The sequence below is a fragment of the Alligator sinensis genome, unplaced genomic scaffold (genome assembly GCF_000455745.1).
Source record: "Alligator sinensis unplaced genomic scaffold, ASM45574v1 scaffold1143_1, whole genome shotgun sequence".
NCBI lineage: Eukaryota > Metazoa > Chordata > Crocodylia > Alligatoridae > Alligator > Alligator sinensis.
Genome location: NW_005842947.1, coordinates 291,557 through 307,046, shown reverse-complemented (window position 1 = coordinate 307,046; position 15,490 = coordinate 291,557). Strand labels below are relative to the sequence as shown.

General features: G+C 41.9%; 1 protein-coding gene across 2 annotated transcripts in view; it reads left to right on the top strand.

Annotated features, from left to right (window-relative positions):
• Window positions 1-12,068, top strand: part of AFG3L2 (AFG3 like matrix AAA peptidase subunit 2) — a 42,371-nt gene extending 30,303 nt beyond the window's left edge. The window contains exons 11-17 of one of the 2 annotated variants that reach the window (XM_006036337.3): window positions 374-481; window positions 671-796; window positions 1,670-1,780; window positions 2,865-2,980; window positions 4,703-4,903; window positions 7,374-7,568; window positions 11,066-12,068. In XM_006036337.3, coding sequence (XP_006036399.1) covers window positions 374-481; window positions 671-796; window positions 1,670-1,780; window positions 2,865-2,980; window positions 4,703-4,903; window positions 7,374-7,568; window positions 11,066-11,302 — 1,094 coding nt within the window. In that variant the 3' untranslated portion in view covers window positions 11,303-12,068. The remainder of the gene's footprint in view (window positions 1-373; window positions 482-670; window positions 797-1,669; window positions 1,781-2,864; window positions 2,981-4,702; window positions 4,904-7,373; window positions 7,569-11,065) is intronic. The other variant, XM_006036338.3, reaches the window with a different exon arrangement.
• The last annotated feature ends 3,422 nt before the right edge of the window (window positions 12,069-15,490 follow it).

Genomic DNA, 15,490 nt, shown 5'->3' with positions numbered 1-15,490 from the left:
TCTTTCCTGCTTATGCAGGGGGTCGGACTCGATGATCTGTTGAGGTCCCTTCCAACCCTAACATCTATGAATCTATGAGCGGTACTAGGCCCCAGGGCCCAATCCTGAAACAATTACCTTGATTTGGCCTGCGGACCAGCCCCACCCTCTTATCTGTCGGTGGGGGCGGGGGGGGGTTGCAAAAGGTTGAGCACCACTGATGTAAAGTATTGCTGCTCATTGTATTAAATATTTGGCTTATTAAGGTGCAGTAGTTAAGGTGCTTATTAAAGTGTAGCCTACTTCCTGCTGCATCTGTTGGGCTTTTATTGCATAAATAAACGGTGATTGTGTGAAGTCAAATACTTAAACACTTCATGTTCTGTTTTGGCAGGGTTTAACACTACCACAAATGTAGTAATTTTGGCAGGCACAAACAGACCAGATATACTAGATCCTGCACTGATGAGGCCAGGACGCTTTGATAGGCAGATCTATCTTGGTAAGTTCTTAGCTCTACTGTAGTCTATATAGAATTTAATATTAATATTAGGCCCTTGAGTAGTTCCATTAAAATTATTGGAGCTATTTCCATACCTGATTTTTTGCAGCATCAAGTCTTGTATATAAAAAGGAAAGGCTTTGTATTCAAAAGATAATCTTTCTTTTTCTTTTCAACCCCCTTTTAAAGGACCCCCAGATATAAAAGGAAGAGCATCTATTTTCAAAGTTCACCTCAGGCCTCTGAAATTAGATAGTACATTAAATAAAGATAATCTAGCAAGAAAACTTGCATCACTAACTCCAGGGTTTTCAGGTAAGTGAATTACTTTGCAAAGCCATGTTTAGTTTGCATGTATTAAACAAGCGATATCAGTTATTGCAGAGGTAGAAGTAGTTTTTCATTCCTTCCACTTCTCTGGTTTACTAACATTCGTTCTGCCCTTCTGCCACTCTGGACATTATTGCAGAGAGAAATTCAATACAAGTATTTTTTTTTCTTATGTACATGTATATTCTATCTCTCTCAGTAGTTTTGTTATATTCAAATCTTGCTCCAGCTCCCCCAGACTTGGAGATACTTTCCTGGCAATGTATATGTAGGCTTTCATCAGTAGGTGTTGTGTCCTAATCAAGCCTAGGTTTATGCTACCAGATGGCAATAACTGTTGGATCTAAATATAACTCTTTCTGCCTATACCTGTCTCTGGTCTTCAGTGCTAAAAAAAACTGTGGTTCTCATTAAATGTTACTATTATTTCAAGTCTCTTTAGAGAACAGTTATCAAATGGCATGAAGACCAAGCTGTCATTATATTCCTGGATGATATCCTTTTAGAACAAGCATTAGCACATACTGGGCCCATATGGGAGATGTTTATGCTGTTATTACTCATTTTGTACAAGGCCTATGACAGACAGTACTTCGAGGGATGAGACTTAACAAATTAGTTCTTTTGGCAACAAATTCTTTGATAACCGATTAAAAAAATTTAGATCAATTCACATAATATAGTTATGAGTCAGCATTGCAAACAAACTTTTTTGTAGCAGTTGCAACCTTGCTCTCAATTTCTGAAGAGATTTAGTTTATTGGGGTGCTTAGTATTTAGCTAACACTAGTTATGTTCTCCAAAAAGACTTGAGAGAGCAGCAGTTGAAAATGATTTACTCTTTGCCTTGGTTTTTAGGTGCGGACATTGCTAATGTTTGTAACGAAGCTGCTTTAATTGCTGCAAGACACCTTTCAGATGCCATAAACCAAAAGCACTTTGAGCAAGCAATTGAACGAGTAATTGGAGGTGAGAGAGTAGAGTGAATCATCTGAAAAGAAAACGAGGCAGGAGGATTCTCTTTATATGCTGTAGTTTGGATCTGGTAGCTTGTTTTTTTTTTTAAGTCAGTTTTAACTATACCCTTTCTTGTTGATAATGTAGCATAAGATTTTAATGAATTAGGTTACCACTGCTGTAGTAATTCTCCCTTCCATTGCAAATTTCATTTGATGCTTTTCCCTCATTTGTTCAAGATGAGGGCCAAGAAGAACTTTTAATACCTGTTTTGAGATTTGGTAAAATTTAAAAGACCTGCTATACAGAGCAGGCTATTTAAAATAATAGCATTGATAAAGAGCATCAGAATACACTGAAACTGTATCATGTTAAGATAACAGTATCATATTAATGACATAAATACAGAGCATAATGCAAAATATTATTAGTTTTATTTTATGTTCTTTCCCTTTTTCCTTCTTTTACTTATTAATATTCCTATATAATGTGTGTCAGTGCCAAACAACATATACAGGCAACCATCAGTCCTCTGGATCATGGTGTACAGTAAGAGGTCTGTGACCATTGCACCAAGATCTTTGATGTGTACACCTAGGCAAGCCTATGGAGGAGTAGAGGCTGCCCAAGACCTACCATCCTCCCTTTAGACCACTGAGACAGGATCCACAGACCAGACCGGTTCTAGACTTTCAAAGCCTTGATGGTTGTAGTTTCTACCAGAGAGCAACAGCTAAAAATGGCTGCTGACAGCCTAATGCTTCATTGAGATCATATTTCTGTCAGGGTGATGTCCCTTAGCCTTTATCCAACCAAGGAGTTACCCACAAGGCAGTGGGGGCTATGGTTTTGAGGTACTGTATACTCACCTTACTCTGGAGGTTGCTACATTGTGGTATTTTGTAGGCGCTACCCTGCCACGAGTAGCCCCACCATGTTGCCACCAGGCCCTCCAGTTGGATGCAGTTTAGGGTCATACCCAGGACTAACGTAACATATATAAGATACAGTAATAGGAAATAGAAGCATACTAAAGGGATTTTGCTGGGATTAAAGAGTTTGAAACTTTTGGTAAACTAATACTTGTTTTGTAAAGGTTTGGAAAAGAAAACTCAGGTACTTCAACCGGAGGAGAAAAAGATAGTAGCATATCATGAAGCAGGGCATGCAGTTGCAGGATGGTTTCTGGAACATGCTGACCCACTCTTAAAGGTAAAGCAAGCTAAACCAGTAGTGCTCAACCTTTGTACATGGGGCTGGATGGGTAGTGCCCAGTCCCTCCATGGGCTGGATCCATCTAGTGGACTCTGTTCAGCACCTGGGACGTGCATGGTAGGGCCCTATGTGACCAGATGGAGGGGGATGGTGAGGGTAGCCCAGCTCTGATCCAGCCATGTGGGGAAAGGAGACTTGGCTCAACCCCAAACCAGCCTGGCATCGGGGAGGGGGCATGGCCTGACCCTGAGGAGAAACAGTTTGAGGAGGGAAGAAGAAAGTGTGGCCCTGCCGCAGCCTGGTCAGGCAGAGGGAAGGGGGCATGGCCGCCTGAACCAGGCAACAGGGGGAGGGGTGTAACCCAGTCCCCAAAGGTGAAGTGTGGGGCAGCCTGGCCCCAGCCATGCAAGGAAAGGGGGCTTGGCCCAGCCCTGATCCAGCTGTGCAGGGAAAAGGGGCTTGGCCCAGCCTGATCTGGCCATGTTGGGGGAGGGTTGTGGCCTGGCTCCAACCTGCCACATTGGGTTCAAGATTTGGCAGCAGGGGGGAGATTGCAGTCATCATCTTTAGTTCAGATCATTACTGCCCATAAGATGCAAGCTTCTGAACAGCTGTTTTTAGCTTATATGAAATGAGTTGGTGAGTCTTGGTCGTCTTCTTTTGAAGACAGAACCAGTACAATAATTGGCCTCTCCTAATATTGCCAGAGGCTAAATGGAGTTCAGATTGAATACCCAGTCAAATGTTTAGGATTGTTTTTCTTCAAAGTTAAGGAGGGCTGAAGACTGGGAGTTGAAAAACAGATACTGTTGAGATACAACTACCCAGTCTTTCCATGATATAAATGAGGTGTGTAAGCTAGGCTTCAGTCACCTGGGTGAGGGAAGGTTCCACTGTGAAAGAGGCAGAGAACTATTGATCTCAATATATTGTGTATTTTAATTTAGGTTCGCTAAATTATATCTGTATGGCAGCTGGTAATGAATGCTTCTCAGACCAACTAAAATACTTTAACCAGTCCCAAACCTTTTATTTATTTGGGTAATGCTATATTGTAGTTATTGACAGTGCTCATCCATGTTGGTTGGCTTTCAGTCAGCATTAATTCATAATCTTTTTGCTTTTGTATACCTGTCCTGCAAATTTAATTATTTTCTCAAATGTAGAGCACATTTAAAATAGTCCAGCCTACATATATGATTTTAAATGACTGCTACTGTTCTGAATAGACCATAGGCCATAATCCATGGTAATAGAAAATGCTTGAGAAAAAACATTTTGGTATATATGCACTGACATCTGCAAGAAAGATGGATTGCCATTTGGGTTGAAAACAGTGCTTTACCTGAAGAGGAGTCATGTCAGTTTGACCTTGCTCCCTTGCTCCCCCATGTATAGCTCACATGCTTCAGTAGGGCTTTTTGGCACTTTTATCTAGTAGCTGATTCACTCAATGCTTGGGTAAAACTATCCAACATTTCACTAACAGTTCTCAACTCTCACACTTCCCCTCTCCAAAAATAAGCCCAGTGTTTTCAGCAACAGACTACAAGCCATAGAGATGGTATATGGTATGCGTATATGGGTTTTTTTTCTTATAGGACCATGACATTCCTTTTATATGCTATCTTGTCAGAGATTATAACATTGCAGTGATTTGGAGTGTGATTTTTTTTTTTTTGGTTTGCTCTGTTTTCCCCACTCCCTCCTTAAACCAAGGTATCTATTATTCCACGTGGCAAAGGATTAGGTTATGCTCAATACTTACCAAAAGAGCAGTACCTGTACACCAAAGAGCAGCTACTTGACAGAATGTGCATGACCTTGGGAGGACGTGTATCTGAACAAATCTTCTTTGGAAAAATTACAACAGGAGCCCAAGATGACTTGAGGAAGGTGACTCAGAGCGCATATGCTCAGGTTTGTGCTTCATGTGAAAACTTTCTTACAATCTTCCCTTAGTCATACACAGGATTGCTTGAAAGAAGCCACATTTTTGCTTGGCTGATCAGGTTTTGAATTGCATGGTTTGGACCTCACTCTTGGACCTTAAATTTTCAAACCACAGTATGTATGGAGTACATAGAGTTATGCATCTGTGTTTTGTCTTTGCCTACAGCAATAGTTCATAACTGCTGTGGCCGTTGTATTGTATGTGTGCCTTAATAACAAAGCCATCTTACTTTAAGACTTTATTTTGTTTTTATAAGTTACTCCTGTAAATAAGGAAATTTAAGTTCCTGTGGCACAGGAATGTATGGGGGAGATACCTATACTTAAATCTTTGCAGAAATCTTGCACTTCCAAAATGGCTATACAGGTCAGTCGCATCTTATGCGCATTTAACTTGCGCATATTCAACTTTACGCCGGGTGGGAGTTGGGGTGGGGCTTGAGTCTGCACGCAGTGCTGCTGCTTACCTGGAGGCCCGGCCACCACCATGCTGCCAGCGGTGACTGCCTCTGCCTCCAAAACCTCCCACCGCCGCCATAGAGCCTTGCCCGGAGCTGTGTGGCCGGGCGGCAACGGCAGCGTGGTGGTGGCTGGGCAGCATGCAGCCATCTCCACCACCACCCCGTGCTGCGCTGCTGCCAGTGGCCGCACAGCTCTAAGCATGGCTCCGTGGCGGCGGGGGGGGTTGGGGGGCGGGGGAGGCAACCCCACGCAAAACAGAGGCAGTCACCACTAGTCAAATCGCTGGCATGGTAATACGCGATTTGACTATACGCGATTTTCGCCTTACGCGCTGACTTGAGAAAGTAACCTCTGTGTAAGATGCGACTGACCTGTAGTTGACAAGTTGGGTCCAAATGTTTCTACAGTTGTACAGCATAGAATTCAAGCTGCTCAGCTACATACATGGCCTTTATCTAGTTAAGACTGGGAACCATGCATTTAATGCATCAGGTACTGTAAAATAATGAAAAGACAAGCAGTGCTCAGGTCAGTAACATCAAAAATCTGTCACTTATATGGGTGTACATATCCCCAAGTTAGTAAACTAAAAATTCTTTCCTGTGGAAAATTTTTAATTAAAAAAAAACAAACATGTATGTAACATCTAAAACCTCTGTTTTAGAAGGAAAATGCATAAATAGGGAGTTCCTTTATGCCTAGGGTGACCATACAGCCTGGTTTGGCTAGGACACTGCCAGAATCTGTAGCCCAGTCCCAGCTGGGTGGTCAAAAGTCTTGGGTCAGAGTCTGGCAGTCAGGTGGAGCAGCATAATGCATTGGGCAGGCACTGCTGCTGCTCAGCCAGGAGCAAGGTGGGTAGGCTAAACAGGCACCACCCTGCCCACACATGGTACATCCTTGTTGCCACATAGCAGCAGCAATGCCTGCCCGGCTGACTGCCTGCCGGACTCCAGCCTGGGACTTTTGACCAACCAACCAGCCAGGACCAGGCTACAGAATCTGTAAGTGCCCTGGCCAAACCAGGACATATGGTCACCCTATTTATGCCTATTAGGCCTGTGCAAATAGGGAAGTATTTGATTTGGATTCAGCCAATTCGGAGGATATTGATTTGATTTGGATCACTGTCCCAAATTGATTTGGCTGAATCTGCTTCGGAAGATTTGGTGCTGATTCGGGGAGATTTGGCCATGGACTATAATGGGGAGTCGCTGAAATACCTATGACTTGGTCATTTTTCGGCAGATTTGGATGAAAACAGCAGAGATGGTAGCTCCTTCTGAGGGCATGAGGCCTGCCAAGCAGCCACTCAACGAGCAAGGGAGGGGGGTCCCCAGCAGCCAATCAGTGGCAGGGGGTGGGGATCCTCTGCAGCCAATTGGCGAGTGGGCCAGTGGCACAGCAGCAGCAGAAGTGCCAGCAGTAGCAACAACACCCACTGCCAAGTACCCCCTGAGGCCATCCCAAGTACCCCTGGTTGAAAGCCCCTGCTTTAGCTGATCACCATTTAGGGTTAGGGGTTACTACTCTAGGATCTATTTTGAGAGTGGTGATGGTTTTTGCTTCTCTTAATATAACTTGATTAGATAAATGTGCCTCTGAAAGAGTAAAATAATTGCTTCTGTGAAATTTAATGGAAAAATTAAAAAGAACAAAATTACAATGAAACATCTGTTAAACAGCAAAGCATCATGAACAATGCCACCTTTTTGAAATTTCACTGTTTGTTTAGGCTGTTTTGAAACTTTAAATAAAAAACTAAAAATGAATCTTCCATTCAAACTTGTCCATCTTTTAGAATACCCCTTTAAAAGGAAGTAAATAATAGTTATTCTTTGTCAAAAGAAACATTTGTTAATTATAAATTAGTCCAAATAAGAAATCTGCTTTTTTTTTCACATGCTCCAATCATCAACACTACTACTTAATCCAAAATCTAAATATTTCAATACTTAATCTGTTAAATTTTCAGATTGTTCAGTTTGGCATGAATGAAAAAGTAGGGCAGATTTCCTTTGATCTCCCACATCAAGGAGAGCAGATATTGGAAAAGCCTTACAGTGAAGCAACTGCACGATTGATTGATGAAGAAGTGCGATCACTTATTAACACTGCTTATGACAGGACACTAAATCTTTTGAATGAGAAGAAAGCAGATGTGGAGAAGGTAAGCTTTGTGTTGCCCAATACCAATTTCAATTTACCTTCCTCTGCAACCAGGGGACACGGTCCTCTTTCTTGGATGGCTCAAATGCATTTTAACAAGCTACTGCCCCCCCCTTGCAGTTGCAGGATGTTGACTGCCTGTGTTCCACTTCTTTATCTCTGGCAAGTGAGGGTGTTATTGGTGTTTTTGGGCATTGTGCCTGGTAGTTGTGCGAAGGAGGTGGTTTTGTGCATTTTAAGTGTAGGTTAGACAAACTTGTTATAGAGTGGCTTAGATAAGATGATCCTGCCTTAAGTAGGGAATCAGACTAGATGGCCTTCTGAAGTCCCTTCCAGCCCTACTTTTCTATTATCTTGGAAATTAAAAGCTAAATAGGAAAGTATATTCTCTAGAGGCATGTACACACATTTATTTCTACCAGAAGAAATTACAGCTTGGATCTGGACTGTACAGATGTTCCTCCAGCCCCATGGCTGGAGAGCTTCACAGGCAAGCTGTCTAGCCAGCAGACACTAGAGGGCCGCTCCCTGAGCAACTTCCACTCTTAGGGGAGCCCATTAATTGGCAGCCTGCCCCCATGTCTGTTTGGGAAGGAGGCAGGCTCTAAAGTGGTAGATGGCAGCCACTGAAAAGCAGGAGCTCCTACACAGCCCCAGGAGGGCTGCAGCCCTGGGAAAATGCCTCCCTCATCCTGCCAATCACTTGATTCATCCTGCTATGGTGGGAACCCTCCCAATTCTCCCCTTCTGGAGAATAGTCTTGCTCCTTTCATTCCTCCAGGCCAACCCAGAGGAGTGCAGGGAAAGGGGGAGCATGCAGGTTCTGCAGCAGGATACTGGGAGTCTTACTGCAGGGGCATGGCAGCCTGCCTTGCTCGACTGCTCCAGACTGACCCAAAGCAGTCCAGAACAAGGCAGGGGCATTTTGCAATAGTGGCAAGGCTCCTAAGCCTTGTGGCACAACAGTCTGCCTCCTCCCACTCTGCTCCTGGTCAGCCGGATATAGTGCACATGGCAAGAGGAAGATGGAGGGATTGGAAAGCAGGCATAAGGATGCTTTCCCCAAGCCCAGATCCCAGCTTCTCTGGCTTTTGAAATCACTGTCCCTGCCACCCACCTGAGCACTGGAGTACTGGATACTGCTTTAGGGAATACTGGAAGGGGTGGGAGCTGGGCTGGGGAAAGCCTTTGGGTTTCTACCAGAAAAACAGGGATTCTCCCAGTAGAAATTGATCATATCTACAAAGCCCATGGGTGTAAACATGTTGAGTTCTTTAGACCAATACATTCTCGAACCATCTTAAACTTTCCAGTTTCTTGCCAGTAGTTACAAATATTATGGCATTCTGGTAACAAATACATTATGCCCATTTCATATTGCAATACGTGTAGAGTTCAACATAGCTTGCTAAAAAAAGCATTCCTTCCTTCTAGTAAAAGGCAGAATTTGTTATTAGCAAAGCCTGCAATTTGAAAAAAAAAGTAGATTTTTTGCATCTAAAGCAACTTGTAAGTATAAATTCTGTCGCTGCCATGCACTGCAGCGAGGAGTCCAGGGGCCTTAGAGGCCCGTCAGGCGGGTACTTGTGACGCTTGGAGTGGAATTAGGCACAAGATGCTTATCGGTTGCAAAGCAAGATTGTTTACTTACGCTGTCAAGGTGGTGAATGACGGAGGTCATTTACTTGGTTAGTTACAGCTTAGAGTTCGTTAGGTCGGTCTGCATGTTCGGGCAGAAATGTTCGGGCCGGCAGTCGTTGATTTACCTCTAAATTTGGGTCGAAGACGGGGCGGGGCGACTTTGGCAATTGATTAGATTGTCAAGTTACTCTGATACGTATGTTCAGAGGTCTCCAAGGTGTGTGCGGAGGTCTCCGACTTTGCAGAAGTACAAGCGGGTTTTGTTTGTGTAATAGCCAGTTGCTTTTCGCCACATCATAAATTTAATTAGAATCTCCAATTATATAGTGTCTCCACTAGGGTGTTATTGCAGGGCTACTCCCTTTTTACTTTGACCAGTTATAATGATTTATGTAAAGCACAGAAGGCAAAAGTTTCATTTCTGTTAGTGGCGCAGCTATAAATCTCTTTTTGGCATGCACAGCAAAGAAGGCTGTTACTATCATCTTGTTAACCCTTAGTTAACCTAGTGCAAAATAAAACTGCTTTGAATAGTATCTCTTGCTTGTGGCATGGGCACTGCTTAATTGGGTTGTGACAAATTCATCAAAATAAGACATTTTATTTCAGGAGGAAATATATACTCTGAGAAAACTACATAGCTTTATAAAATAATTAAATATCAAGGTTTTGGAAATGAAGCCTTTAACTTAGTCATAGAAAAGACAAACATATCATCTCTTATGCTCCCTGAAATGCTGAACTTCAAACAATACATCATCTAGCACCATTCTACTTCAATTCTGGCTCCTTCCTGTGTATGTTTTACTTCCAGACCAGGAAAACTTAATATAAAGGCTGGATGTTTTTCCTGGGTATGCATTACCTGACAGACTTCATTGTAAAAATACAGGAGCTTGTTTGGGATTCAGTAATGGTAAAATAGGTGGCTATTACCCTATAAAAAGATATTGCCATAATATCTCAGAGGAATATCAAAACTTAAGAAGTTTGGAGACGCTTCATTTCTAACAGTAATGAAAAGTAAGAACACAAGAATGAGAAGGCAGAGTAGATAATGCACCTTTATATAAACTTAGTCTATAAAGGTGCATATTTACCCTGTCTTCTGACTGACTTCAGATTAACACCACTAATAACCTCTCTGCTTAAGAATACAGGAGTGAGTCATACTTGTTTTTCTTTTAGCATGTAATCTTTTCCCACTTTGTTTTCATTTTCTCTGATGAAATATTTTCGTAAATATATCCCCTTGTCTGTCCTTTCAAATAATGTCAGAGCTCAGGTTTGCATGTACTTGGTGCCACAATGTACATTCATTCTACTCACCTAGGAAATTTAAAATCTTAAGCCTACAATCTTGTATCCCTACTTGCTTGATACTGTACACATTCTATTCTGCAGAGCAGAGCTTCACCAATAATTATTTGTTGTAATTTATAGCATATTCTTAACTTAATTCTTATTCTTCTTAACTTAATTCTAGCATATTCTTAACAGGTTCTTAACTCTGACCTACTAAAACTTATGGTCCAGTGTGTAAAGATACAGGAGCAGTTTTGAATATTATGTAAGGTTCATTTTTGGCTTAACATAACATTCTCCACAGCCCTTCACAGCGTTGCTTTGAAACAGCAATTTCTGATAAACAAGGCAGTGCACTTGGTACCAGTAAGATTTTAAAATACAAATCTCTGCTTCTGTCATGCTATAGAATCATGCTGTATGAAGCATACCCTATCTCAGGTTCCAATTTTCATTCCAAAATGAATTGACATAGAACCTAAACACAACCTACTGTATAATTCTTTCAAGTAAAACATTGAATATGTGTAACATACCTCTCTGTTGCTTTAGGTTGCTCTCCGACTACTGGAGAAGGAGGTACTGGATAAAAGTGATATGGTTGAATTACTTGGCCCAAGACCATTTGCAGAAAAATCTACGTATGAAGAATTTGTTGAAGGCACAGGCAGCTTAGATGAAGATACTTCACTCCCAGAAGGCCTGAAAGACTGGAACAAAGATCGTGAGAAAGAGGAGACAACTGATGAGGAGGTTGCCAGACAGATCACAGGAGGGATGCAATTTTAATTTTGAAATATGCTGTGGTATTGACTTGCTATGGAAGTGTTTTCCAGAATGCTTATATTAAAAAAAAAATCTGTTTATTCAGACAAACCTCTACTGCTGGTGAGTGAAAGAGTAGAGGCTTACATTGAAAGATGGGAAGAATCTGAGCCCGTTTGTTGTCCTGATTCACAGGGAAAAGATTCTTTTTTAGCAGTCAGTGAAGGGAGACTATTTGAAGATTGGCCTAAAGTGGAATACAGAACTGAATATCTGCTTCCCCCCACCACCGCCACCCGCAGCTTCCCCCCAATACTTTGAAACTGTTTGGTCAAGCAGGTCCATTTCTAAATTAATCCAAGTTAAAAATCAGGTATCCATAACTGTTGATATAGAAAATCTGACTGTATATTTGATCTCCATCCAAGCGTAAATCATAACATCCTTATGTGGAAAATACTGACGGCTTAACCCAGGGTCTGATCTTACAAAACGCTTGTTTTGCAGGAATATCAACTGTTTGCCTACCTGTAGTTTTCTTCCTCCAATGCAAAAAGTTTATGGGAGAACTGCTGTAACATTGGCCAAGAAAATAAAGTCCTGCTTGAATAGCTTTTTAATTTAAGTCATGGTTCATTGTCTTAAAGTGTAAAACTAAATTCAACTTATTCAGTTTTATTGATTTTGTTTTTTACAAGGATCTGTAAGGTATTGAACACATGAATGTACTGTGTTCATTGTGTAAATAAAGTTTCTTTGAAAGAGTCAATAAAATCATTGCTTATATGAAGAAGTTTTGCTGTATTTTAAGCTGATCGCTCATGAGAGAAATTTGGCCCAATTCAGAGATCCTGATTTGTACAAATTCCCCCTGACTTACAAGCTTTGGTTGAGTCAGGACTCTGTTTTTGGGCAAGCACTTCAAAAGCCTCTGGAAAGCTGCAAGAGTAAAAAATGGGGTGGGAGAGGGAATGGGCTGCTGTTACAAAGTGTTGTTACAAAGAGCACCGAGGTCAAATCAGATGAGATTAGAAAGAAAACACAAAACTTGGACTGTAAGTAAGTTACGTGTTGTGATAAAAATGTTATAATCTAGTTATTATGATTTTGCAATAACGTTTGTATAGCAGCTGTGTGATAAAAATGTCTCATCTTCCTATATAAAGGCTTTATAGCTGAGAACTGTTTAGTTTTATTATATAATTGCTTCTGCATATTATCACACTTGCTTTTGTTAAGATATGTAGGCCAATGATAGATTTACGAGTAGCACTAGACTTTTGTAGACATAGCCAGGAACAGATGCAACAAATAACTCCTTATGAGAGATAAGAGAAGAGGGACAGGGAGAGATGCTGATGTAAAAAACTCAGACCTTGACCGAAAAATGACCGAAATGGACTTAAGGACGGCCCCAGGGAGGAGATTTAAGATATAAATGAGACATATATATAAACCGTCATAGAACATGTACCTGTTAGACATATGTTGTAAGACATAATACTTGGGCTGTCAATAATTACGCGACACGTTAAAATCTTTTGTTTATGTTAGCTATAAAAAGGAACTCTAGACTCTGTTTGGGGTCGACACGGATTTGAGTAAATTAAGCTCCCTTGTCGAACTTGTTTGCAAACAATAAATCTGAACTTGGACCCAGCCTGTGTGTGACTCTCTCCTAGGGGTTGTAGTGCGCAGGTTTGTTATTACCCTGAAATAGAATAATTTTCTGATAGCATACTGTTAGGTTAACAATAATTTAGATTATTAAGAAATATTAGCTTTACAGCTGAATACAAGGCATGACCTGTGGCCTAGCAATGCAGCTGACCACAAGGCAGATTGATAGCTAAGCCTTTGCTTGTGTCAAGTAATCATTTTAACTGTATTAAGCATTTTCTGAGTTAAAAGCAGCAAGTATCTCTGTGTCTGTGTGCTGAAAAATCAGCTACAGCAAGAAATAAGATAAGACAGGGAAACCATTGTTCTGGGTGCACTGGTTGTGTCCTTGAGAAGTATCTACTACTGTATAAGGTTTTGCTAACATATTATAATGTTACTGTTACTTAACTTTTAGCTTTTAAAAAAGTGCTAGTTCAGCTTAATAGAAATATGCTGTTACAAAGATTTGAAAAGCACCGCCCAAGTATTGCTTTTTTTGTTAACCATGAAGTCTTGCCTTGTTGTAATAAGTATAAAAGATCACCTCACCCTTAGGGGGGGGCATTTTGCCTTTTGCTGGCTTTATGGTCTTTGCTCGAGCAAATAAACAGCTGTCTTTCTTTACCCGCGTTGTCTGTCAATCAAATTACAGCTAAACAACGAACCTTAGGGAGGTTTCTCCCACCACAACTGTTAAAATGGGCGTAAATCTTCACCTGTCTTTATAGGCTGCGATTTTGGTACCTCCAGCAGACGGGTCAATAAGGGGGTCGTTTGATGTGGGGGCCCCGCAGGCTGGTCCACGGGCGTGACCCGGCGCACGTTGTCTGCCGTACTCGCCAGCTCAGCCCTGGCTACCAGGCCACTGGTCCTCAGCATGGTGTTCGCCCCTCTGGAATAGACGGGCACCAAATAGACCCCCTCGTTCATCCTGTAACCCAGCCCCCAACTATCAGTGTCCCATGAGAGAGGTATTGATAGGGAAAAGGGACACCTCCTTTGTTTATGTGCCTTTCAATACGTCAGATTTGTTCAATTGAAAAAATCAAAATCCCTCTTTCAGAGAGGATCCTGAGAAAATGCAAAACTTGTTTTGGTCAGTAGGGCAGACTCACCGCCCCACCTGGGCTGATGTTCGGATGATGTTACATACCCTTCTGACCTCGGAGAAAAGGCGTTTAGTGCTGGGAACGGCGGATCGAATAGCCGAAGAGCGCTTAAAAGGAGTGGAAAAAAATATACAAAACATATGCCCCATTGAGAGTCCCAATTGGAATAACAGTTCAGCGGATGGGAGACAGCGTAATCATGATTATTTAGGAATTATAGTGGAAGCTTTGGGCAAGGCAGTGCCACGGGTGACTAATCTCTCTAAATTATATAAAGTCCGTCAGGGGAAGGATAAATCTCCCTCGGTTTTCCTGAAACGTTTGTTTGATGCCTTTAAAAAATTTAGTGACTTAAACCCTGAGGCCCCAGAAAATCAGCGCATGGTAAATCTGATGTTTATTGGGCAGGCAGCCCCAGATATAAAAAAAAAAGCTGCAAAAGACTGAGGGGGCAGCGGATAAACCGCTTTCAGAACTCGTAGAGATTGCATATAAAGTTTATGGAAATCGTGATCAGGTGGCAGAGAGGAGGGAAGAAAAGCGTGAACAAAAACAGATGATAATGCTAGCAGCTGCCTTGGGCAAAAGCGCAAACACTGGCGGGGGATGGAAAGAAAAACCTGAGGGGGGGCAGAAGAAAAAAAAAGGCCGACCTAAGCCTGACGAATGTGCATATTGCCGAGAGAAAGGACATTGGAAGAGAGATTGCCCTAAGCTGAAAGACAAACAGAGAAAAACTCAGCAGGGGGGCCGCCAGATGCGGGCGGAATCTTCAGGGGAAGATTCTAGCTGAAGGAGACCGGGGTCCAAGACCATCTCCTTCCGAGCGAGCGCTCGAAAGGATCCCATGATAAAAATAAAGATAGATGGCAGAGACTATGAGGCCCTGGTAGATACTGGGGCTACCTTTTCTATGCTTCCAACAAAGCCCCTTTTAGCTAAAGAAAGTGAAAAATATGTGACTGTAGAAGGTATAGAGAAAAGACAAACTAGATTGCCTGTATGTAAGCCCCTCCTCACAAAAATTGGAAATAATATGTTAGAGCATGCTTTTGTAGTTTCCTCCGCCTGTCCTGTAGCTCTCTTGAGACGAGATTTACTGACTAAACTGCAAGCTGAAATCTTCTTCTGTAAAGATCAAATTGTTGTGCAGCTACCTATAAAGCAGGGCTCAAATTACCAAATGGCCCTCTGAGGAGCTGAGACTGTGTCAGAAGCCAAAGGAATTGAGATTTTAGAGAATATTGATTCATGTGTGTGGGCACATGGGACTCCTGCTCGGACAAAATACATAAATCCAGTAAAGATTTCCCTGAAGGAGGGAGAGGGTCCTGTGTGTGTGAGACAATATCCTATGAAAAAAACCACCCGCGCAGGTTTAAAGCCACTGATTAAAAAATTCAAGCAGTATGGGTGGTTAATAGAGGGATCATCCCCCTTT